This window comes from Macaca thibetana, chromosome 15 (assembly GCF_024542745.1).
Source record: "Macaca thibetana thibetana isolate TM-01 chromosome 15, ASM2454274v1, whole genome shotgun sequence".
Classification (NCBI taxonomy): Eukaryota; Metazoa; Chordata; class Mammalia; order Primates; family Cercopithecidae; genus Macaca; species Macaca thibetana.
In genome coordinates this window covers 53,341,139-53,367,258 of record NC_065592.1, presented here as the reverse complement: position 1 = coordinate 53,367,258, position 26,120 = coordinate 53,341,139, and the positions used below count along the sequence as shown (strand labels likewise).

General features: G+C 43.7%; 1 protein-coding gene across 4 annotated transcripts in view; it reads right to left on the bottom strand.

Annotated features, from left to right (window-relative positions):
* Positions 1–26,120, bottom strand: part of MOB3B (MOB kinase activator 3B) — a 213,583-nt gene that overhangs the window by 24,228 nt on the left and 163,235 nt on the right. For all 4 annotated transcript variants that reach the window (XM_050761651.1, XM_050761655.1, XM_050761653.1 and 1 more), the window contains exon 3: positions 17,502–17,704. In XM_050761651.1, the coding sequence (XP_050617608.1) occupies positions 17,502–17,704 (203 nt within the window). The remainder of the gene's footprint in view (positions 1–17,501; positions 17,705–26,120) is intronic.

Here is a 26,120-nt window from a genome sequence, read left to right as displayed (position 1 = left end):
TAAAGCTGCACATTTTTGAAGTTCTCTCATTTAACCACAAGAGATGGGTCACGGACACAAGGTGGGTCGCCTCACAGTGCATCGTGAAAGCAAGAGCATTAATCAAAACTGTTTGTGGTCCCTGTATCTCTGCAGATCCCCGCCCCAGAGCCCCACAGCCCACCCCGCCATTCTGCAACTCTGTGCTTTTTTAGCGCCCTGCCTTGCTCTGTGGATCCACCTACCATGTCCTTCCCACCCCATCTACCTCTCTGGTGCACTGATGGGACAGCAGATCCAACCTGATTTCTGCTCAGAGTGATGCTACCTGTGATCAAAGGAACCTGTGATTTCTGCTCCGAGTGACACTGAGATCTCTGACATTTGGCTGCTGCTCCCCCCCTTTCCTCCTCCATTGCCCAACTTCTCCAGAGCCCCCATGGAGGTCTGCACAGCTGGCAGGAGTCTGGCTCCCTCCTTCTCATACCCAGCATTGGTCAGCACAGCTGGATTGGTTTCTGGCAGATGCTGCTGCTACCCCTTGTTCTGGGATGAGCAAAGGGTGAGTGAGTGCACCCACCCGCTTTGAGGAATGAAACAGATTTCAGCATGGCCCAATGCCCCACGTAGGATTGTGCAGCTCCTTAAAGCCTGGACGTGGGAGGGCAGGGGAAGGAATTCTCTCATTTGCTTCTGTCATGCAGCCTTTCCATCGGAGTGGGAGGGAAGGCACTGGCTGGTGAAGCAGAGAGTTCCGGAAACTCCAGGTTAGGTTGCGGGCATCAGAGTTTTATTTATTCTGAGAGAAGTTTAATGGGGTCAACTCTTAATGGCATTCAAGAAACGCTGAACAAACGGTTTGTCCTTTTAGAGGGGGTATTCTGAACTTTCAGGGCATGGGTCCCCAAAGGAAGAATTTACCTCCCCTGGGAAAACAAAGGATTCCATAGAAGTCGTTCAGCCGAGCTGAATTCACCACAGGACAGAGCTTGCCATTGCTTAATAAGATCTCTATTGTGTGTCCGATGAAAACATATGGGGAATGTACTTCCTCAGTGAGCCTGTAATTTAGGAAGTCTGTAGCTTCTAAGCAGTCTCACTCCTTTGGTAGGAACAAAGTGTTATTTTGATGGAGTAAATAGACATGAAACAAAACTAAAATTTTCCTTTTAATACAATGAGATCTCTTGCTAGAAGTTTGACTACCACTTATTGAAACATGTTCTCAAGCTCTCACAGAAAGAAATTTGGTCTCGTCAGAGCCTCAGGGGCTGATCACCACTTTGTGCCTGACTCTGTCCTTGACTCTCAGGTCTATGGGGTGGCCATTATGCTTCCCCTAGAGAGGAACTGAAACTTGGAGAGGTTAGTGACTTGCCCAAGGTTACATAGTCGATACTCAGCAGAGCACTAATTCAAACCAGGATATCATTTGGATCTTATCAACAGGCTTCGGAATCCTATTTTTTTTCTATATCAGGGAGCAGAATATGACAGTTCATGGGTCAAATCCAGTCCACACCTGTTTTTGTATGGCCCATAAGCTAAAAGTGGTTTTTACATTTTTAAATAGTTGAAAAAAGAGAGAATATTTTATGACATATGATTATTTTATGAAATTCAAATTTCCATGTCCATAAACAAGTTTTATTGGAACAAGCCACACCCACTTATGGATGAATGCCTGTGGCTGTTTCTGCACTTCCATGGCAGAGCTGAGCGACTGTGACAGAGCCCGGCATTTAGCATGGAGGCCTTTTCAGAAAAGCTGGCTGACCTCGCGCTGCACCATGCCAATGCCACGACCACTGAGACTCTCTAGTTTTAACCCACGTGGTTATAAACGGATCCCCAAGCTGCCTTTCCAAAATGGACCTGGCAATAAATAGTCCAATATTTATTTAATCTATAAATAGTCCAGTCTTCTGTCTTGGGAGAACAGCGATGTTACTTCAGTAGGAAAACACTTCTAAAACAAGAGTGGAGTGAACTCTACATGCCTATGGTCCCTTAAAACTAAACCTCTTTGGCTTTCAGAGTATGGGAGGAGACAAGTCCTTTTCTTTCCTTATTCTCAGACTCCCAGTGAATGATCCATGAAAACAATATGAATTTTACATATAGGAAATGTGCTTAATAAGGCGAAAGCATTTTTACTGTTAGGGCTCCTTCCTCACCTGTTTGTCTTTTATTATGAGGCTAGAATCTTAGTTTTTTTTTTTTTTTTTAGCAATACAGGGCATTATATGCTACTGTTGTTACACTGTGGTTTGCTCTCAATATAAAAGGGAAATTGGGTAATGCATTGAAAATTGGTAGCAGCACTGGTTCAGTTAAAGAGAAATAAAGCAAGATATCCTTTCACTTCACACAATTTTTGTTCCCTATTCTGGCCTCACTTGCAAATCCGAAAGACCCAATTCATATGTGAAGAAACAACAACAAAAACAAAAGTCCTATGGAGGGGGTATTCTGAACTTTCAGGGCATGGGTCCAAGACACAGAGTTTGAAGCTAGATAGATGATGGTAATGGTTGCACAACAGTGTGAGTGCCTTTAATGCCATTGAACTGTACACTTAAAAATAGTTAAGATAATAAATTTCCTTATGTGTATTTTACCACAATTAAAAAATTTAAGAAAAAAACATAGCTATCCATTTTAGAAAAAAAATTCAAAAGCTTCAAGGAAGAAGATTTTTACACATAATTCCATCAGTGAAACAAAACAAAAATCTTTATAGAAGGAATTTTGAAAAATTTGAGGCTTTAGGTCTGGCGTGGTGGGTCATGCCTGTAATCCCAGCACTTTGGGAGGCTGAGGCAGGTGGATCACGAGGTCAGGAGTTTGAGATCAGCTTGGTTAAGATGGTGAAACCCTGTATCTATTAAAAACACACAAAAAAATTAGGCGAGCACCGTGTTGGGTGCCTGTAATCCCAGCTGCTCAGGAGGCTGAGGCAGAAGAATTGCTTGAACCCAGGAGGCGGAGCTTGCAGTGAGCCGAGAGCGCACCACTGCACTTTAGCCTGGGCGACAGAGCAAGACTCCTTCTCAAAAAAAAAAAAAAAAAAAAAAAAAAAAAGAAAGATTTGAGGCTTTATCGGGACAAATGAACATTAGTGCATGTTCACGTGGGTGCTTGTGTATGTACATGTGTCTTCAAGAAAACATCCATGCCCAACTAATTCAGTTCTCTCTGTTACTGCTGTCAGTATTAGAAATAAAAATGAGAATTCTTCCATTTAGAATAATCTCCTTCTTTAAATGCAAAATGCCAGGTACCGTTGTGCTAGCAACAAAAAACAAAACAGAGTAACTATGTCTGAGGACCTATTATAAGTCCAACATCTTACACCAGTGACACCAAAGGGAAAAAGCATACCCCCTGAGCACCTATGAAGACTCTTCTGCAGTATATGTACAAAGGCTGCCATAGCCGCCAGGGAAAGAGTGAGTTCCAAAGAAAGAGGAAACCACAACAGAAACCTTGAATTAAAAATGGAATTCAGATAACAGGCAAGAGTGCCAACCTTAATGAAAAGTCTTCCTCTTCAATCATTAAGCTGTAAAATTAAAGCTGGATGTGGTCTAACGTCTTTTGTGTATTTGCCAATGTTTTCCAAAGGTGAATAAGATGAAATCCCTTCTGGATGTGCTGTGAGCACTCTGGTCCTTTCCACCAGTTTCCCAGAGCAGAGGTGCTGCGCAGTGGGGTTTCTGAAGGCTCTGCTGTTTGGAGTAGGCACATACAATAACAAAGCTGTTTATAGTCTCGGCCTGGCCGCGACAGGGTCAACAACCTATATGCCAGCTGGCGATGACACTGGTCGTGTCAAGTGAAACCAATGACAAAGGAACAGCCATGCTCTGTCTCTTGGTGCCCACAGCAATACAGTCACTGTAGGCCAGCAACAGTGATCCAGTATGCAGCAGCATGGCGTGAAGCTGACATCAACCTAATAAATGACCACTGTCTTGTCGTCTTCACTGAAACCCTGCATATGCCTCCCCCAAGCCCACACACAAACACTTTGCTTCATATGCTTGAAAGTTGTGGGCTTTCAGGACAAGAGAAAACTAAAAATTACTCTCTAAATGTGGGCACTGTGGATGTGTTGCCAGGTTGTAATGGGTCAGAACCTCTCCTGCCTACCACAGGCCCTATATAAAGCGTGACTGCAAACAGATGATCCCTAAGCAAACTGGACTCCGAGAAGGGGTTTGTCAGGCCTGTAGATTTAAAAATAAAATACAAGAACTGCTGTAAGTAGTTGCTACCATTTAAAACTCTGGAGAATTCATCTAAAATGCTAGATTTCCAAATTCTTTCGATTTGGAAGTGCTGGGCCTCTATGCCCGCCCTGAAACCATTAGTTGGAGTTGCATAGTGGTTGCCCCCACAGCTTCCTATTTCTTGCTACTCGCCTGTTAACTGATATTTGTTACCTGCCTGGCTCTGTTGACTTTGGGTTTGGCTCTTCTGATCCATAGTCATTAAACTCCTTGAGGGCAGTGGTCATACCTCTTGAGCTACACCAGCACCTAGGATTGGTTCCTTACTCCTGTTTCACCTGAGTCGCTCAACTCTGTGCACTATGTGTATTTCATGGGCTCAGGTATCTAAAGTGACTTGACTGCTGAGAGAGGGAGAGAACTGGGCTCGTGGAGCTGGAGGCCCTTGGAAATTATCTAGCTGCTGCAGATCATCAGAATCTAGTTGAGTAAGTATGTCTCTGGGGAAAAATCCACCTCAAAATAGTTTCCTCAGCAGATACCATGCTATAATTTGAATGTTGGTGTCTTCCAAAATTCATGCTGGAACCTAGTACCTAATGTAATAGTATTAAGAGGTGGGGCCTTTTGGGAAGTGATTAAGTCACGAGGATTCCACCCTCATGAATGGGATTAATGTCCTTATAAAAGAGACCTAAGGAGGGGGGCTTCCTTGCCCTTCTGCCATGTGAGAATTCAGTGAGAAGGCACTATCTTTGAGGCAGAGAGCAAACCCTTATCAGATACCAAATCTGCTAGCACCTTGTTGTTGGACTTCCCAGCCTCCAGAGCTGTCAGCAATACATTTCTGTTGTTTATAAATTACCCAGCCAGAGGCATTTTATTATAGCAGGTCTAGGAAAGGCTGTATCTGGGTTTTGGAATCAAACTGTATGTGCTCAACTCTTGGCTCCACAGAGCTGTGTGACATTGGACAACTTATTTCACCTCCACATCTGATTTTCTTCCTCTTTATAATGAAGATAAAAACAGTATTTATCTCATAGAATCGTGTGCAGATTGAATGAGGTAATACATAAACACATTTCCTACAGCACTTGGCTCATAGCTTTACTTACAAGTCTTCCCTATTATTATATCTTCTGAAGCTGAACAAATGAAATGAAAAAAAAAATATAGTTATTACAGGCCATTTAAAGTTCTTCTGTGTGAAAATATTTTAATAAGACATGGACATAAATCTCTACCATCAATCTCTATTTTAAAATTACACTATTAGTGGCTGGGTGCGGTGGCTTATGCCTGTAATCCCAGTACTTTGGGAGGCCAAGGTGGATGGATCACTTGTGGTCAGAAGTTCGAGACCAGCCTGGCCAACATGGTGAAACCCTGTCTCTACTAAAAATACAAAATTTAGCCAGTTGTGGTGGCACGCACCTGTAGTTCCAGCTACTCAGGAGGCTGAGGTGGGAGAATTGCTTGAACCCAGGAGGCAGAGGTTGCAGTGAGCCAAGACCACGCCACTGCACTCCAGCCTGGGCAACGGAACAAGACTCTATCTCAAAATAAAATAAAATAAACAGAATTATATATTAGAAATAAACAAAGTAAAAGGAAAGGCAGTGACAATCTATCTTATTCTGGATCCACAACATGCTAGAACAGGAGGGAATCTAAACCTATCCTAATGGATTTAAAACTTATTGTAGCAGCAGAAACCATTTCTTTTAATGTAATCTTACACACATGCCATTCACGAGAGTGATGTTGCAGCTCAGGTTAGGTAAAGTCCCTGAACTGGGTTCCAGCTTCACCCAGGAAATTATAGAACCTGTGTGCTAAGGGCCACAGTTTGTTAACTGCTGATCTTGGCTATGTCTTCGTATTTTTACCAGTGGGAAAATTAAGACCTTTCATATGTCTGCACATAGAAGAAGGCTCACACTGAGGACCAAGCCTGGCCTATCACTGTATCCTCAGCACCCAGCCATGTGCCTGGAGCGTAGTGCCCTCTTGGTACTGGGGTTTGCATGATGGGTGCCATAGCACAGGTGAGGTGACAGGCTTCTGAAGTGCAGTCTTGGGGGATGGACTTCTAGGGTAGGGTGGTGATCGCTGCCAGCAGGGGGTGACAAAAACACCAATAGGTCTAGCCAAGGTGTTGCATATAGGATGGATTCTGGGAGAAGGTATAGGGTTGAAGTAAGCAAGCCTAAGCTTACTGACTTACCCAGAGCAACTTCCAGTCCTACAAGCTCCATTCATGGCAAGTGCCCTAGGCAGGTGTACCATTTTTTATCTTTCATACTGTATTTTTACTGTACTTTTTCTACATTTAGATACACAAATACCATTATGTTACAGCTGCCTACAGTATTCATTGCAGTAACACACTGTAGAGGTTTATAGCCTAGGAGCCATAGGCTGTACCATATAGCCTAGGTGTGTAGTAGCTACACCATCTGTTTTTATGTAACTATACTCTATGATGTTCACACTATGACGAAGTTGCCTAAAGACATATTTCTCAGAAGGTTCTCCCATCATTATGTGACACACGACTGTACTTCAGTAGAAAGACCAGGTTTCTGGAGTGGTGGAGGGCAAGTTACTGTGAATTGAAAGGAAAGTGAGAAAGTGTAGACAGTTGGCTAGACTGGCTTCTTTCAAGGAAAGGGAGGAAGAAGAAACCACATTGAGTTAATAGGAGTTTTCACGGAGTCAGATTTCTTGAGCAACGAGCTTTACTTTGCAGAGGTAACAGACTTGTGCTGTAGGATGTGGAAAATGGGAAAAGAAAGAAATGCAGAGGTCAAAGAAAAACATCACCAGTTTAAAAATGTTGGTCTCTGTGGTGGTTTAAAAATATTTAAAAATTATTTAACATATGAAAAATTATTTAACATTTCTCTCTTCAAGAAATACGGCCGGGCGTGGTGGCTCACACCTGTAATCCCAGCACTTTCAGAGGCTGAGGCAGGCAGATCACTTGAGATCAGGAGTTCCAGACTAGCCTGGCCAACATGATGAAACCCCATCTCCACTAAAAATAAAAAAATTAGCCAGGCATAGTAGCACACACCTGTCATTCCAGCTGCTCTGGAGGCTGAGGCAGGAGAATTGCTTGAACCAGGGAGGTGGAGGTTGCAGTGAGCCGAGATCATGCCACTGCACTCCAGCCTGGGTGACAGAGCAAGACTCCGTCTCAAAAAAAAGAAAGAAGTAGGCTTTAATTCTCCTTTCCTTTAGTGTGGGCTGGACTTGGTAGCCTACTTCTAATGAATGGAAAGTGGGAAGAGGGTTGGGTTATCACTTCTGACTCTAGTCTGTAGAAGATACATGGTGGCTTCCATCTTGGTTGCCCTCTCTGGTATCAGGGCATTCCGGGAGTAGCCAGCAGGAACCTAATGTTTTGAGTGAAAGGTGTTCGTCTCTGAGACAGGGACAATTAAGCCTAGACTTGCAGGATGAGCAGGACTTAAGCTGACAACATGGAAGCCAAAGGACTTGTACATTCAATGGCCTGGAGGTGAGAGGACATGGCCCATTCAAAGAATTCTGGGAAGTTCCCTATGGAGCTATTTGCACATCTCTTTCTTCTTCCAGATCTGCCTCCATGCATTTATTCTTGTCTATTGGTCCATTTACACTTAGATGCACAATGTAATAGGACTCTATTAGCACCAACATCTTGGAATTAATACTAATTAGTATTATGTTCCAGTATAACATTATAGCTTAACTGGCTTTGCTGGTGGTTTGTATACCTGACCTTTATGTATAAAATTATTTCATAGGAGGAAGCGCTCCTAAGACCACACAAGTCCCTAGGCTAGGGACTGCCTGTAACCTGTCTTATCTTCATGCTTTTACTGTGGTGGGACAGGTGGGTGGTGGGAGAAAATATAGTGTTACGTTTCAATAAATAAAACCTTCCTTCATTCAAATCCCAAGTTAATACTTGACATTTTTGGAGCCAAAGAATCTAATCTTATCTGGCCGGGAAATTTAAACTAGACCACACATAGCAGCCAAAATTTGGCAGGCTTATATATGGGCATCAAGCCATACTGACTATTTACATTTTCATGTAAATGCTCATGAAGATGAATTAATCCCTGCTGTGACTGACATCCTGCAGCAATTTCCAACACTGCAGAGAACATTAAAAAAATAAAAAGTACAATTACTATTTGGTGTCTCAGACTAACAGCTCCCCTAAGATACTGAGCAGCTTCCTGAGATGCAGGTTCTGATGGGAAATCTAGGGAGAAATGTTGAGCAGAAGGTACTGAGTTTTACTCATTCCTATCTATGAAGTGGGAGAGAAGTGGCTTAGCAAAGAGAAGCAACCATACCAGGGGGCTGAAACAATGAACTGAAATGCCTCATGTGGCAGCATGGAGACAATGTGAACACATCCGGCAGCTATTTGTGGAGGGAGTGTTGTTAATAGTGGATTATAAAAAGTAGCTCCTGAAGGTAGAGCCTTTGGCTCACTGGTGTTTGAGAGAATGTCCCACAATGATGAAAATGTTCAGTATCTGTGATATCCAATACAACAGCCACTAGACACATGTGGCTTTTGAGCACTTAACGTGGCTAGTAAGGCAAAGAAACTAATTTTTAATTTAATTTTAATCTAAGTGGTCACAAGTGGTTGAAAAAGCCTTTTCAAGTATAAGGTTTGATTTTTCTGATTATAAAAGTGACACATGCTTGTCACAGAAAACTTAGAAAGCCCCCAAAAGTATATACCAAAAAAAAAAAAAAAAAAAAAAAAAGCATTATCTATAATAATACCAAGAGAGAACCACTGTTGGCACTTTTTGCTCTATTTCCTTTATCATCTGTGGACCTACGGTTAGTGATTTTCCAGTATAGTTTTGAATCCTGCTTTTATTACTTAATATTATATGCTAGCAGTTTTCCCATGAGAGACATCTTCAACTACAACTGATCATATTTTAGGCCCTGAAATAAATCAGGCCAATCTCATCTCTGACCACATTAAAAATAAATAGAAACCCTAAAACAAAAATGAACCACCCAACATCCTATAAACTAGAAGCAAAAGTTCTCTGAGCATCAACAAGGGATGATGAATAAATAGGACTGGCAGAGACATGTGGCTATTTGTGCCACATCCCCAGTTAGCCAGCATAAGGCAATTCATTGGAAATCATCATGTTTCTTTGCTATTTTTCCAATTGACACTTTAGAATACATCTGCCAAGGCTCCTAAAATGATCTCTGGCAAGCTCCCCCTCTCATCTCTGAGCCTTTGCATTGTTCTGAACAAGCACCAACAGCCGATGCCACCCTGGACACACACATATTTGTCATCTGAACTGGCAAAGTCCCATGGATGCACACTCCAGCTACTCTCAGCAACATGTACACCCCCTCTGCTGCCATGGTGGGCTTTTTTTTTTGGAGACGAAGTCTCGCTCTTGTGCCCCAGGCTGGAGTGTGATGGTGCGATCTCGGTTCACTGCAACTTCCGCCTCCCAGGTTCAAGCGATTCTCCTGCCTCAGCCTCCTGAGTAGCTGGGATTATGGGTGCCTGCCACCACGCCCAGCTAATTTTTGTATTTTTAGTAGAAATGGTGTTTCACCATGTTGGCCAGGCTGGTCTGGAACTCCTGACATCAGGTGATCCGCCCGCCTCAGCCTCCTAAAGTGTTGGGATTACAGGCATGGCCCACCGTGCCCGGCCCATGGTGGGCTTTAATCCACGAAGGGCTCTCTAAGCAAAGAGAAATGGTTGTCTTGGATGAAAGATGACAGGGCTGCTGACACACCATGTCAGTAGTAATCCCAGTAAGCCAGTAATCTCAGTAGTAACCCATCAGTAATCTCAGTAGGTCAGGCTGGGAAGATTCTAGGGATGATCTCTTTTATAGATGGGGAAACTGAGGCTCAGAGCCATTACATGCCTTGCCTTATGTGGTAACTAATGTGGTAGCATAATAGTGGAAATGCCACTGTAAAGGCCAACCTGTCAGCTTCACAGGCTGCAGCTCTTTCTTCTATAATGGCTGAGTCCATGTCCAAGCCATCTGGCTGAAGACCAAGGAACCCTCCTGACAAGGAGCAACCCAGGGGCCTCTGTACAGATGATGTTTCAAAAAAAAAAGGTCCTTTCAAAAGCCCCACAGTGGCTCTTCATTGCTGGCTATTTTAGGGGGTAGCTCTGGCTCATGCAAGAGGTTCTGCTTCTTTTCACAGTCCTGACTTGATCTTACCATTGCAGGCCAACCTTGGCTACTGCACTCACCGAAGCAGCTCTGACAGAAGTGTAGCTACCTCTTAGGGCAACATGAGGTCAGCGTATTCTGGGGCCTGGATAGGCTTGTGGCTGGGCCTTTGAGACAAGGCTTTCCAAATCTTTGGTCCTCAAATTGTTCTAAAAAGCACCCATTTTTAAAGGATAGTTTTGGTGGTAGAGCCTACCATAAATCTCAATCATTAGCCAAGAGGTACCTACACACTGGGGGTGGGGCGTGTGCTTTGGTGTGACAAAATGGCAGTGATAAGGGATGGAGAGGAATGTGGTTCAGATGTTGAGAAACTGCCCATCACATCTGCTGGAAATAACAGTAACAAGTCTGGCCAGGTACCATCTGTAATCCCAGGACTTTGGGAGGTCGAGGCAGAAGGATCACTTGAGCCCAGGAATTCCAGACCAGCCTAGGAAACATAGTGAGACCCTGTCTCTACAAAAAATTTTAAAATTAGCCAGGTGTGGTGATATGTGTTTGTAGCCCCAGCTACTTAGGAGGCTGAGGTGAGAGGATCACTTGAGCATGGAGGCTAGAGGATGCAGTGAGCCATGATCACACCAGCCTGGGTGACAGAGTGAGACCCTGTCTCAAAACAAAAAAAAAAGTAACAAGTGTGAGGAGATGAAATAATATATGTCAAGAGGAATTAATAGATTATCTGGAACTGAAGAAATGAAGTTATTAATTATTTCTTGAAAATGCTTGCCTGTCATGCACACGGTAAGAATTCCACGAAGGGGTGTCTGTCATACGACGATGTGGGAGGATGAGGAGCAACAATGAGCAGGACTGCACTTCTTGTGTGTGTGCGAAGCGCTCCCATATGGAGTTTCACTTCCTTCCCACCTCCCTCTCCATGCAGCAGTGGTGGCTGTGTGGTTTGAGGCCAGGGAGGCATGAGAAAAACAGAAAAATCTAGAGACACATCACATCACAAAGATGAGCAGTGCTGCCCAGAGGGTGTTCTATGAATCATGATATCTCTAAGATGTCAATGAGTGATAGCAAAAGAAAAAAGTCCAGTAGCCAAATGCAGTTAAATTGGGCGGGCTACACAAAATTGAAGAAGTTTCTTTACTGGATGCCTTCTCAAAGCCTTTGATATGCTATTGTACACCGTAAATCTTCAAGGGTGGAGACGATGCAGTATTTTGTAAACTCATTTGACCACAGAAGGAAGTCTGTTTTCACTGACCATCACTCAGGACTGGCATTTTGAGGAGCTCTCTTGGCAAACACTGATCTTCAGATTTTTCTCCTTTTTGCTTCACTTCCCCACCCCGCTAAGCTAACTCCCAATCCTAGAGGAGAAGAGATGAAGTGCTAAAAATGGTAATTTTCACATTTGAGGGTAATTGTCAGCTAGGGTCTTTCCCCTCAACGTGTGGTCTGGGAACCAGCAGCATCCATATCATCTGGGAGCAAAACAAACATTCTCAAGTCTCCTTCTCTCAGATGTACCGAATCAGAATTTGCATTCAGCAAGATTCCCCCGGTGATTCATATGCACATTAAAGTTTGAGATGCAGACTCAGGGTGCTTGGTACTAGGCACAAATCTTAATAATTCTGATTTAGTGTATCTGGGGTGAGGCCCAAGAATGTACTTACAAAATATTTCCTCCAGAAGATTCTGATGCAGGTGTGTGTGTGTGTGGACTCCTGAGAAACCCCTATGGTCCAGGCACCCTGCTAAAAGATAACGGAACAGCCCTGTGGTAACATTTGGTTTCACAGCAGCACCTCGACAAGGTAGGTGATGATATAATCACCCTCATTGTTAGAAACAAGAAAATGGAGCCTTGGAGAGAGAATGAGAAGGTCCTGGACCAAGGTCACCCAGGGGTCAGCAGGTGCATTAGGGTGAACAAGTCCCCTCCTGTCTGTCCTCCCCACCTCACCAGTCTCTCTCCTCCCCTGCCCTAATCAGCTCTTCATTCACAACTACTGCATTGCTAACAGCCCTCTCTGAGTCTGCTTTTGTTTCCAGTGAAAGGCCAACAAAACACTGTGGGCTATTTGTGCTTGCTAATGATAATTCTGATTAGTTTAATTTTGTCAGCTGACTCCCTGGCAGCCAAGGGCCAACAGCAGCCTGCTTATTCAATCAGGGCCTGGCCCATTTTCTAATTATCAGCATCATTTGGGCTGTTTCCTCCAACAGGGAACTTGCTTGAGTTTAAGTTATCGTCAGCTGTTGCATTTACATGAGTAATGGATGATCTGTCACGTCTGTGTCTGTGTCAGTGTGCCAGGCTCCCCCTCCCTGCTGGAGACCAAGTGAAATGGCATGTGTTTGCCTGGGTTCCCAGGCTGCCGGCCATAGCGGCTGAACAGCAGGTCCCAATGGGAGCCATGAGGCAAGCTCTGGGGGTGGATGGATGTGATGGTCTTCACCAGGCTAGCCAAGGTGACCTCTTCCCAGCTTCTGAATTCCAAACTGTATTCCCACTCAGAGGCCTGATAGGATGACCAACCGCCCTAGTTTGACAGAGACCAAGGGTTTTCCCAGGACATGAGAATTTCACTGCTAAAACAGGGAGGATTGGTTACCCTTTGTCTGACACACCAGGGCACAAAAGCAGTGTGAGAGGATTCAAGATTTCCTGGGTGATCTATCTGGAATTTGGAACAGAGAATGACTGAGAGTTGAGGCCTCGTCTTTCTCTGTGAGGCCTAAAGCTTATGATGCATCCCTGATCTCTTATTTTGCTTTTAATGTCTATTGCTAATCTGATAGGATGAAGCATTATTCCCAACATGGAAATGGGTAAGTGGAGGTCTGCAGGCATGTTCTGAGATAAGGGGCGTATTGAAGACAGTAACCAGTGTGTAACCCCTTTGAATGGAGGTGCATCATCCTTCAAGTACTCTCCCCAATTCAAATACATATTAAGGATTTATTAGGTACTAGGAACCCTAAGCAATGCAAGAATATGTCCTTTATATTCCCAGCCTTCAAAGAGTTGACAATCCCGTGGGAGTGACTGATACAAATACAATTAACTGCATCTGCTAGGAGTCTACCTAGGGAATCAATCACTAAGACAGAAAAGAGGTCATGGGAGCTAGGGAAGGGAGAATTCAGGAACATCCACCAACTACAGCCCAGCTACTGTTACAGTCATTATCTCACTTAGCTAACATTTCTTAAGCACTTACCATGTGATTAATCCATTTCTTTTTATAACTCTTATTATTATACCCATTCTATGAATGAGGAAAATGAAGCTTTGAAAAGCTATATATCTTGCTCAAGGTTGCACGTTAGTAAATGCAGGGTCCAGGATTGGAACCCACAGTCTAAGACTTTTCTTAGGCACTGTATGATACTGACTCTCCTACCCCAGTGGGGTGCTAGATGGATCCCCAATACAACCTGTGTGGTAGATACTCAGTCCACATCAGACAAAAGCAACCAGAGATGTGTAGCTGTGCATGGTGGAGGCAAGGCAGAGGGAAACATGAGGTGGTGGTGGGGTCTCAGAGTTGCATACTGTGGAATCCCAAGGCATGACACCAAGAATGTCCCACCAGTGGCGTGGGAACTCTGGGAATGCCGATGTTCTAAGGGAAACTGGCTGGACAAATGCTGCCCTTCTGGCCCCAGCTGCATTCGATTCTAAAGAATGTACAACTAGAATGTGAAGCCAAATGCCTGATTCCTTCATCATCCTTTGAGAGCCAAAAATGGGTGACATTTATTATTTTATATTTTTCAGACTGTATTGTAAATGTCTTGAGAGCATAGATTTTTTACGCACATAGAATATCTGAGCAACTAGAGTTGAATATATAGAGTATCTATATATGCAAATCAAATAAAAATGTGTTGACTTGAGATGCTATGCCTGATTTGAACATGTGCACTGTAATAGTATTAGCAGTTAGGTATCCTAGCACTGTCAACTGTTGAAATGGTCATTTCAGCAATAGCAATCCACAAGCCATAAACAATCTACTCTTAATGGACACTGCATGTGCTAAGTATTCAGAGCCTGATAGTGTATGATTAGCCTCAGAAACATTCTTAATGTCTATTTCTATTCCTTTATAGGTTTCGGTTAGTGTAAAACAAATAGGTAAGTTCTGACAATTAAGCATTTAAAAAGTATAAATATTTACAAGCATTAAAATTAATTTCCCTGTAATTATAATTAACACACAAATGTAGGAAATATACTATTGCAAGCAAGATTTAAAGAAATATAAACTTCTGGGGAATAAAACCTGGTACCTTTCTTGCTCACTTAAACTGTTAAAAATTTCTGGTTAACCTAATTTTATCCCAGTCCCTCAAAGAGTCTCATGTCTAGGATATTGACATGTTTGAGGCCATTCTGTGATTCTGAGACTTCAAGTTAGTTCCTGGCACTGCCTTGGAGCCCTTTCTTCAATTATAGAAAATAACTGAGTTTTCTGACAGCAAAGAAAGCCTTTCTCTACTTGATAACTTACACTCAGCTTTTTCCTACAATGTTGTCTTTATGCTTTCAGGCATAAAGGAGAAATTGACTTTCAGCTCTATCTTGGTGTTTCTGATCCCTTAGCTCAGTGAAACTGGAAGTGTGAGTGCTTCCACAGCCTCTTCCATCTTGTGGGCCTTTGGAGAAGTTATTTTGCATAGACCTGAATATTACTACAGAAGAGAACCGAACTGAAACCATCTAGGAGATCGCAGCAGTTTCTTCTGGCTCTTCATTTACATGGCCCTTGTCCATCTTTCCTCTGTCCTTGACATTTTCTGAAATTAGCTTTATCAATTGTTTCTAGTCTTAACTCCCTTGAGCTGTTTGCACAACCTTATCTTCCCATAGTGGCTGTTTACCCAAAACAGCCTTTATAAAACTCAGCCATCAATGAATTGTAGCTTCTTTCCATACTATTTGTCCAACTGCATTTAGAGACAACTCGGTTCCTACCTCAGAGCCTTCTAGAGATCTCTCGTGAAAGAAAATGAGGAAAACAGGCTCTTTTTAAAGTAAATATGTGAGACATCTCAAGTGTACCCCAAAAAGTCTTGCTTTGTTCCAGGACTACTGAGTAATGCAAATATATATATATATCTCTCTCTCTATATATATAGTATTTGATATATATAGTATAATATATATAGTATTATATATATATATTTTTGCCATATATTCTCATAGCACAATAATAAATTTCAAGGTGAAAAACACTAAAGGTGATATGTGAAATTCACCATCTTCTTTGCCAGGTACAGGTACTGTACTGTATTAAACATATCTCTTATTTTTTGTGTTTTGATTCTTTAACATCAAAGTGGCCTTGTTGATCCTGGAGGGACTGCCCCTCCCAGAGCTAGCCAATTCCTAGTGATGGTAAACAATTTGCCCTCAAGCTGTTTACACAACAACCAATGCAAACCAATCCTGCAGAGCCTGCACCCCAAATACTTCCTCCATCAGGGTCTCACATTAACCACCCCAGGGCCAGGTATCAGATAACTAGGAATAACCCCTAGGCTCCAGAGATTATTCAAATTAGCCAACCCTAAACCTGCTTACTCTGTCTGGCCCATTCCTTCCCATGAAAACCACAGTGAGGGTTCTTGCCCATGCTTTCTCTGCTCCCTCGGTCTCCTGACTAACCCTGGTGCTTTCCCATGTGCTCTCTTGTGGCGCGGCATGGCTCTTTCTCTTGGGATGAGTATAACAAATTCTCTTTTCAATGACAATCATCTGATCTGTTAGCTTTACCATACCTAAATAATAATAAAACCTGGCCAGGTGTGGTGGCTCACACCTGTAATCCCAGCTTTGGGAGAACAAGGGTGGAGAATTGCTTGAAGCCAGGAGTTTGAGACAAGCTTGGACAACATAGTGACATCCCATCTCTAAAAAAAAAAAAAAAAAAACCAGCCATGCCAGCCTATAGTCCCAGCTACTTGGGAGGCTGAGGTGGGAGGATTGCTTGAACCTAGGAGTTGAAGGTGAGCTATGGTGAGCTATGACCTTGCCATTGCACTCCAGACTGGGAGACAGAGTGAGACCCTGTCTCAAAGAAAAAATAAAAATAAAAATAATAAAACCCGTGTTTTAAAATAGGTACATAAAGAGAAAGGGATACAGGGTGGCAAAAGAGGACAGCCTGGCTCTCGTACTCTGGTTGTTCAAATGAACTTGGATGAAATGTAGTTGCCTTGTCAGTTATATTTAGCAAAACAGCCACCTTGTATTATATGGGGGCATAATATAGTACTCAATAGAGCCACTAAAAAATCCTTTGATCAAAGTGTCTGCATTGAGATGCTGCATGGTACAAAAGATGATGAGGTTTTTAGGGGTCCTTGACTTCTGAAGCACAGATTGAGTGCCACTGGAAAGACAGCTTTTGAAGAAAATGAAAGTATTCCCCATTCACCTAAACAATAACACTAAGGATTTAATCATATCAAATGTTCTCTATTCTAATATATCTCATTGAAACTGCAACACGGAAAACTCAGTGTGAAAAGCAAAGTCCCTGTGAGATTGTATTCTTATTTAGGGCTTTAACTTCTGTCACTACCTCTGGAGTAAAAGCTGCCCGAAGGCAGTTTTACCTGACTGTATGCCTAGCAGCTGGCACACCGTAGGTGCTAAATATTTATTTACCTACTGAAGAAATGTTTCTGATCATCTTTGATTAACAGAGTGAGAGATAATATAAGATATCAAAGATGCCCATTTAAGGAATTCAGTAAGTGGAAGAATGACTTTGGAGCTGAGAATTAAAGCTACTCCCTCTGATCCAAACTATTATATTCCCACTACATTCTGCTACCTCTTGGAGAGTAATCTCGGACACTTATTTGGTGACAGTGGACATCTTGGCATCTCCTGGCTGTTTGTTGACCACTAAACCCCATTCAATTCTGCAGCCCTCTGCTAACAGCTAGCCATCAGTGAGCATTTTCCAGGGATTGACAATGCACTATGACAAATGGCTGAGCTCCTGGGGTGACTTGGATACCATTATCGCATGGTGCCACTTACCAAAGGCTCGAGCTCCTTGCGGTCTATGAGGTTCATCTCTGTGACAAAGTAATAGAAATGTTTGTAGCAGGTGTTGACATGGGCCTCTGCACCCATCACAATGACCCGGTCGAAGTGGTGGATGTAGACGTGGACAAAGACCCGGAAAAGGCGGCACAGGATCTTCTTGCAGATCTGAAGGAAGTTCTTTGGGAAGGGAACACCTAGAGAAGAAAAAAAGAAGAAAGAATGAAACCATGACAGGAAAGTTCCTTTTCCTCTTTCCTCTAATATCAGAAAACTGTCTGAGGGCGAGGCTACAGGGAGACTGGCACCCCGTGTCACAGGAGTCATAGGGAGTGGGGGGTGGGGCTTGGTAGCAAACTAGAAAGCACCTTCCACCTCCTCATCAAGGGCAGCAGTTGCTGTGACTACAGCCAACAGTGGCCATATAGGGATGGAGGCCCCGTGTTGTTAGAGCTTCTAATTTTTCAAGATAATTCGGAAATTTAAGAGTTATACGTGGAGCTACTGCATTTTTTAAACATTAAGCAAGTAACTTGAAGTTTTAAAAAGTACCATTAGTCAAAATAAAACATCTCTCTAAGTTACACTGGGCTTGCAAGCTACCAGTTTGCAAAGTTTTTCCTGAGGTATACTGTTTCTGAGGTGGGCAAATTCAGTAACTTTCACAGATACTTTGCATCACACAGATTCCGCCTTTGTCTCTTTGAGGAAGGTAGGAGTTGGGAGGAGGTCTTGTTTTTCATAACACAGAAAGGGTGAGTGGTCATCGAAGTCACTCACATTTCCCACTTGATGACCACTACTCCCAGCTCAGTCAAAGCAACAAATTGCAGGATCGCAAGCCTTCCTTTCTCCCTCTCAAATACTGCTTAAGCTGTTTTGTTATTTACGCTGTCCTTAAGTGGTGACATGTTGTAATGGGTTCCTAAGTTAAACAGACACTGTTTGAATTCTTACTCTGCTCCCCTTCCAGATGTATGACTGTGGGCAAGTTGTTTGACTTTTGGTTTCTCGTCCGTAAAAGAGTGGTCCTAATAAGGTCTTCCTTACATGGCTGGGAGGGCATTAACGTAAGATCCTCCTACAGTGCCTAGAATATAGTGAGAGCTTATTAAATGATAATGTCCTCCCTTTTCTCTGCAACGAAAGGCCTGTTGTTATAAGGAAAAGAATTACTGGGCCCGACGCGGTGGCTCACACCTGTAATCCCAGCACTTTGGGAGGCCAAGGCAGGCGGATTGCCTGAGGTCAGGAGTTCGAGACCAGTCTGGCCAATATGGTGAAAAACCATCTCTACTAAAAATACAAAAAAATTTAGCCGGGTGTGGTGGCGTGCGCCTGTAATCTCAGCTACTTGGGAGGATGAGCCAGGGGAACTGCTTGAACCTGGGAGGTGGAGGTTGTAGTGAGCTGAGATCATGCCACTGCATTCCAGCCTGGGCGACAGAGTGAAACGGCATCTCAAAAACAAAACAAAACAAAACAAAAAACAACAACAACAGAATTACCCTTGTCAAGGAAAGGTAGAAATGACCACTAGCCTTTCAGCAAAATTGTAGAGCTGTGTACGGTGCATGTCCCAAGTCCCCAGGAAGCCTGGGGAAGCTGTCCTGTCCCCAGGAAGCTGTCCTTTCCTCCACAGAAACCTAGTGGCAGCTGTCTGGTGAGACACTGTAATGGGATCACTTGGGACCCCGGCACAGGAAGAGAAGGAACATGTCTGGCAGGCGGCAGTGACAAGATCTGCCTCCCTTGGGTCCCAGCACTGATACTGGTTTTTCTTTGAAACAAAGTGGCAACATATCAAATGAACCCAGGGAGAAGCTCTGGCGCTGCTTGGGAGCTGACTGCCTGGGCAACAGATGCTGGGATTTGGGGTTGAGGGCGAGGTAGAGCTGAGGAGAAGGTGGAGGGTAGCCGCACGCAGAGTTTATGGGCTGCTTTCTCAGTGGAGAGGGGCCTGCAGAACTGCTGCTGCCATGCTGGGGGCGGGTCTGGAGTCTTTCAAGCCTGAGTCCCAGAAGTGCTGGAATTCCCTCTAAGACAGGTATGTTTGCTTCACAAGGGGAGTCCTGTAACCCAGCTGGTGACAATGCCAGGAGGCTGACATATGTTATCTTCACAACATATCTGTGGAATAGGTTTTATTATTCTTATTAATGTTTCATAGATAAATAGCACTGAGGCTCTGCAGCATGAATTCTGTTGCTAAAAAGTGGTAGGGCTGAGATTTAAACCAAGTCAGCCTGACTCTAAAATCCAAAAAATGGGTATTACGGAGTACAACTCTCTCTCTTGCCAGGTTAGAAGAACCACTCGATCGTCAAGCACAGTGAGACATCTAAAGGTTACTCTTCAGTGGCACAGAAACATAAATAAGCAAAAGAAAGAGGATGGGGACAGAAGGCAGAGAAGGGCAGAAAAATGTCCACAGCATCAGAAGCCACAACCAGAGGTGAGAAAAGGTCAGCTAACATACTCTGCTGCCCTCAACGAGAGTATGTTAGCTTTCTCTGCTCAGGCCTTAAGGCCACAGACCTGGGATTAACAGTAGTATTTACTGAGCTCTTACTACGTTTTAGGGACTGTGCCAAGCCCTTTATATGGATTAGCTGACTAGCCCTCAGAACAGGCCTTAAATTATTTCCATCTCACAGATAAAGAAATAGATTTGGGACAATTAAGTAGCTGCCCAAGGTCACCCAGCAGGGAAATAGTAGAGGAGGGATTGGGCCAGTTAGCCTGACTCCAAAGTCCACGAGCACTGCTCTGGGGCTCTGCACACACTTCTAAGCTCTGAGGTCCTTCCTTTCCGGGCAGCTCAAACTCCCTCAGGTATGCTCCCCCTTCTCCTCCCCTGGTTCCAGTCTCATGGAAGCTCACCAGATGCTGGGGGACACAGGGACTTATAGCTGTGCCAGTTTATCTGTGTGGTCCTTATAGCCAGCCCCTCTACCCTCCACACTGACTGCAGATAAGGCAAAGCTTTGGACACACTGCAGATGCTCATGGCAATTGCTGGCCCCCTTTAGATTGTCTCCAAGCAGCTCTGTTCTCCCCATCTCTGCCTCTGCTCAGCTCGGAAATCTCGGCTGTGCCTTCCATTCCAAACCTGGTCTCTGACTTGTCTCTGGCCTTGAAGGGGGTTTGCCTCTTGCCTATCCATTTTGGGCTATAGCTTTAGAGTAGTTGGTTTGGAATCTGGAAGACCTAGTTTAAAACCCTAGCCCTACTTCCTACTAGCTACAACTTATGCAGCCTATGTAGCTAGTAAGTAGTAGGGCTAGGATTTTAAACTAGGTCTTTAGTTTAAAATCCAGTCGAGTCTTCATCACTCAACTTTATTATAAAACTAATACACAAATTTACTTTGTAGGGTTTTTATAATAGTATCTGTACTGTGCTTGGCACTCAATGGGAGCTTTGGGAGTAAGTTCGATTTCATTATTTCCCACTTGAACTCCTCGGGTAGGTGGGACTCTAGGCTCAGAATCTCTTGGCTCTGGCTGCTAAGTCAGGCCCCACTCTTCCACCATTCCCTCCCTTGCATGTAATTCATTCTTCAAAAGCAAAAGCTGCGAACGGTTCAAGTCAAGACACGTTCAGCATGCATTGCAGTCACCCCAGGCCAACTCCAGACACTGCAAAGAGGCTGGGAGCCTAGGAAACCCCACTGGGTTCTCTGCTGAATCAGAGACAAAATCCAGCTCACAGGGAGTGGGGCAAAGAACAGGAAAGCTATATGCATTTGAAAAATTCTTATATTTATTGATGGTTCAGCGGCCAATTCTATAGTTTGTATACTATTTTCACCCTTTTCTCTTCTGCCTTACGGATGTCCAGATTTGTGTGTGTGTGTTTTAAATAAACCTTCTCAGAAGGTGGGACTTGGAAGAGGTTGTCCCTTCAGATGGAGAGACTTGGATGTCCGCCCCTTCTGCAGACTCTGGAACTTTCTCATTCTGTGTTACTGGCCTCATGGCAGCAAGATAAAACAAGATGCAGCTTGCTGACCCACTCCCTTTCCTGGCAGGCTCCAGAGAGCCACTTCATGAAAACTGATTGATTTGAGGTGGTTTTCTTTCTTTATGGTGCTGCAAAGAAGTATCCAATCTCCATTAAATAACTAAAAGAAAAGATAACCCCAAATGAAGGCTGATCTGTGTATGTGCAATGTCATTTAATCCCAGTGACACCCTGAGTAGTGGAATTATTATTTCAGTTTTTTGTTGTTGTTGTTTGAGAAAGAGTCTTGCACTTTCGCCCAGGCTGGAGTGCAGTGGCGTGATCTCGGCTCACTGCGAGCTCTGCCTCCCAGGTTCACGCCATTCTCCTGCCTCAGCCTCCCGAGTAGCTGGGACCACAGGCGCCTGCCACCATGCCTGGCTAATTTTTTGTATTTTTAGTAGAGACGGGGTTTCACCGTGTTAGCCAGGATGGTCTTGATCGCCTGACCTCGTGATCTGCCCGCCTCAGCCTCCCCAATTGCTGGGATTACAGGCGTGAGCCACCATGCCCGGCCCATTTTTTTTTTTTAACGGAAACTGAGGCTTAGCTCAGTTAAATCATTTGCCCCAGGCCACATGGGTAAAATGAGATAGAGATTTGGCTTCAAAACTCAGGCTTTTTCTTCAGCATCCTATAGGTTCTATGGTGTCAGGGAAGGTGAGGGATAAGAATACCATTTTATTTTAATTTATTCATCTTTTAAGGACAGAGTTTTACTCTACCCTGGCTGGAATGCAATGTCACAACACAACTCACTGCAGCCTCAGCCTCTTGGGCCCAAGCAATCCTCCTGCCTCAGCCTTCCGAGTAGCTGAGAATACAGGCATGCGCCACCATGCCTGGCTAACTTTTGTAAATGTTTTTGTAGAGACAAGGTCTCACTATATTGCCCAGCCTGGTCTCAAATTCCTGGGCTCAAACAGTCCTCCCACCTCAGCCTCTCAAAGTGCTAGGGATTATAGGCGTAAGCTATCTTGACCAGTCAAGAATACCATTTTATGACCTGCAATTAGCTTGCTTGTGGAAGGAGCTCAAAAAATACTTGTTTTAAAAGAATCCAGTTCAGCAGTTGGAAGAAAGGCAACTGGATCACCTCAAATAGACACTTGGCTAGCTACAACGGCAGCCTGGACCTGGGGAGCTGTGCATGGCTGGGTTGGAGCAAAGGGCAACCTGTGGTCTACATGGCACAACTGACCCAACATCAGGACCATAACCAATGCCCTCCTTCTGCCTCATGAGCACAGAAGATACGATGGACCCTCCACTTCAATATTCCCCATTATGTGTTTTAAAAGTCACGATTCTCGAGAGATCCTTGGCTAAAAAGAGAGGATTCTGAGGCCAAATATATTGGCAAAAATGCTGTTTTCATAGAGGTTTACAATGTACCCAAGCATAGTAAAGGATCTGAGAATATCTGTAGGAAAAAGTCCTATTTAAATCTGGATTCCCCTTTGCTCATAATAGCTATTGATTTAAAACACAGAGTCTGTAATCAGAATTCCTAGGCTTCATTTCTAGCTTTACCACTTATTCATAATGTAGCCATATTCAGATGATGTAGTGTCTCCTATCCCCACTTTCCCCATCCTTAAAGAAAAACAGGGATATATTAATGTTATTTGTAGCTTAGGTTGTTGTGCGGATTAATTATATAAACATCTACAAGGGTTAGCGTACTGCCTTGCAGATAGTGAGTATTCTATTGTGAATTGTTAGTTTTAGTATCCCATTGACCAAATGGTCTTTGTAACACACTTGGGGATTAAATTCCTCCTGCCTATTTATTTTCAGGATAGCAGTCTTGGCATTAATACATCAATTCTGAACTTGCAAAGAACTTACAGTGGCAGGTACTGAATAAGTCCTGGAGTATCATCTACCTTGCATTATTTTCTACTAGTTTCTCAAACTTATGTCTTATATTGCTGTAAGTTCTCTGAACAAAGGGACTGTGTTATATACTTTGATTCCACCTTTGAAAGCACCTGGCACAGGCAAGGCAGGAATACTTCATCAATCAAAATTGAATCAGAAAAAAGCAGTGGTCTTATTTAGTCAAGATGTGAATCCATCATCTCCTGTTTGGGGGAGGCAAAAAATAAAATAAAATAAAATAAAATAAATAAAACCCACAGCAGAAAGGATAGCTTTTTGCCAGACTCTTGATATATATAGTCCTGGCATGGAAGGCTGCATGTTGCTTTTGGGGAGAAGAGAAAACTCTGCAATGAGGAACACTGTGATCCAGCCTAGGGTGTGGAAAGGAAAAAAATCCGAAACTTTCTTTTTATCATTGAAACCTTCCTTCTTCTCTTTTCAATCTTTTTTTTTTTTTTTTTTTCCAGGTGGTGAAAGTTAATTTTCAGTCACTGTACTCAATTAGAAAGTTAATGCCAGACAACATTAACCAGCAGTCCTAACTGAAATAGATTGTAAGGGTTTGGAGTTAAATTTTGACTAGTCTTATAATAATTCAGACAAACCATCAGCAATAATCCCAGACTGTTAGATATTTACCTGTATTGATGATATAGAAAACAACCTTTGATCACAAGATCTCTAAGTGATCTGCAATCAATAATTGAGTCTTAGAACATGCCCTTCCCTCTATCCTACCCTGAACTACCGCCTGTGGCTCTTAGATTAAAAACTGGAAAATTTCAGACTCCAGTAAGTTGGCCCACATTGAGAAAGTGTTCAGATTAGTGCTCCACAGAAGGGGATGGACATCCAGGTGTTCAAGGATAACCCTGGGCCTGGATGGCCTTGAGTCATGTGGTGTAGCTTAGTTTCTGCAAATGGATCAGTACTGAAATGGAGTTAATGAACCTGAAAGAGGGCCAGCTGAGCTCAGGTTTTGGCACGAGCTGAGGCAACATGCCTAAGCAGAGGCCAGCATCCAAACCAATCACTAATATAAGTTTCTAGCAGGAGTCTGCTCACCAGTTAGACTCAAAGCAAGTCTAGAGTTTTCTGGGCAAACAGGCTAAGGAGGAGGCAGGCCAGGGCGCTGGGGTGAGGGTGGAGAGTGAGGAGAGTGCAGGCCTGGAGTCTCTCTTGAAGGCTTGATAAGACAGCCTTGTAGCCCTGTCTCTGTTGCTCATGAAGCCTTGGTACTCAGTCAGGAACCCGCATCTGACAGAGCCCTGCTGAGTTTATGAATGTGTCTAACCACAACTTTCTGATCTCCAAGCCACATTCAGTGTGAGAGCTAAATCGACTATGAAACGTAATAATTTCTCTGGAGCCCCATGCAGATTTGCCTTTCATCTCTGACTTACTAAATCTCCTTTCTCCCCAAGAAAATTTAATAAAAATTCCAGTAATTTCTGCACTTCAACCCATTTTTCTTTCTTCCTCTTTCCCTCCTGCCCCTCCCTTCCACTAAGCCCTCAAACATCTCATTCAATCCTTCCTTTTCAGGCACCTCTGAAAGAAAATATGTTGCCTAAATGGCTTGTGTTACTTATTTTATCTTGTTATGGAGGCCAAAAAAGGAAAAAGTCCTTTAGAACATGCAGAAATGCTTTGGTTGACAAAGGTCCAGGAGATTGGGGGGTGGGGGTGTGTGTTCTGAGCTGGCTATTAATCATTCCTGTTTTCATAATTTTCCCTTTTCTTCTGAAGAGAAAGGCCAACACCTGGGAATGAGACTCTGATCTGTGATCAGTGCTGGGCTGAACCTGGGTTTTTGTGGTCTGAAGAGTAAGAACCAAAAGGTTGTCTCCGGGGATACTGGAGAACTGCCCCCAAACACCTCAAGTTCTGCAAACAACTGGCAGAAGCCCCCTTTATTGATCACCTGGTTACTGCCTCTTTTTTCTTTAGAGCTTGGCTCAGTGTCTCCCATCATCCCCAGACCCAGCTTCCCTGGCATCTGCTATTCTGCTCCTGAAATTTTCCTGCACAGATCACACATGGTAATTCCACGTGTATCTGTGGGAGTCCCTGCTTCAGGTCTGTTACCTGCTCCAGACTGGCCACTCTGTGAGAGCAGGGATGGTGTCCAGCCTCCTCACAAATGTCTCTTTAGTGATGCCTCCTTTGTGGCTTGGCACCTGGAGCAAGGTGGGTATGGAATAAATACTTGCTGACTGTTGGAATGAGAGTTGAGCTCCTGTGCCATCTGCATACCCTGAAATCAAAGCTCAAAGAGGTGAAGGGACAGACTTTGGTTTTATAGAGCTAGTTTGTGATGAAGAGGGATCTGAATTCAAGTCTGTCTCGGAGCCTATCCTCTTTCCATTCTGCCAGGAAGCTTTGCAGGGTTCTACAGATCCTTTCATCTCACCCAAATACAATTGACACAACAATTGACACTTGTTAGAAGACAAGGTGGAAAAGGGTAGTTTGGCTTTTACTTTCTCAAATGTATGTGTCACTGGGGGTTTAGGACACTGGTGAAGTGCCTGGCTCTGGCCTCAATCCCACTTGCGATTCCAGCTGTGGGACTTCTGTGCTGCTTGCCCTTAAGCAACTTTGCTAACTTTCAAAAGCCTCTGTTTCCTTGTCTGAGGAATGGTGACAATAATACCTAGCTCTTCATGAGACCGTGAGGACTGAACGAGAAGCACAACGCCAGCAGGCACACAGAAGGCA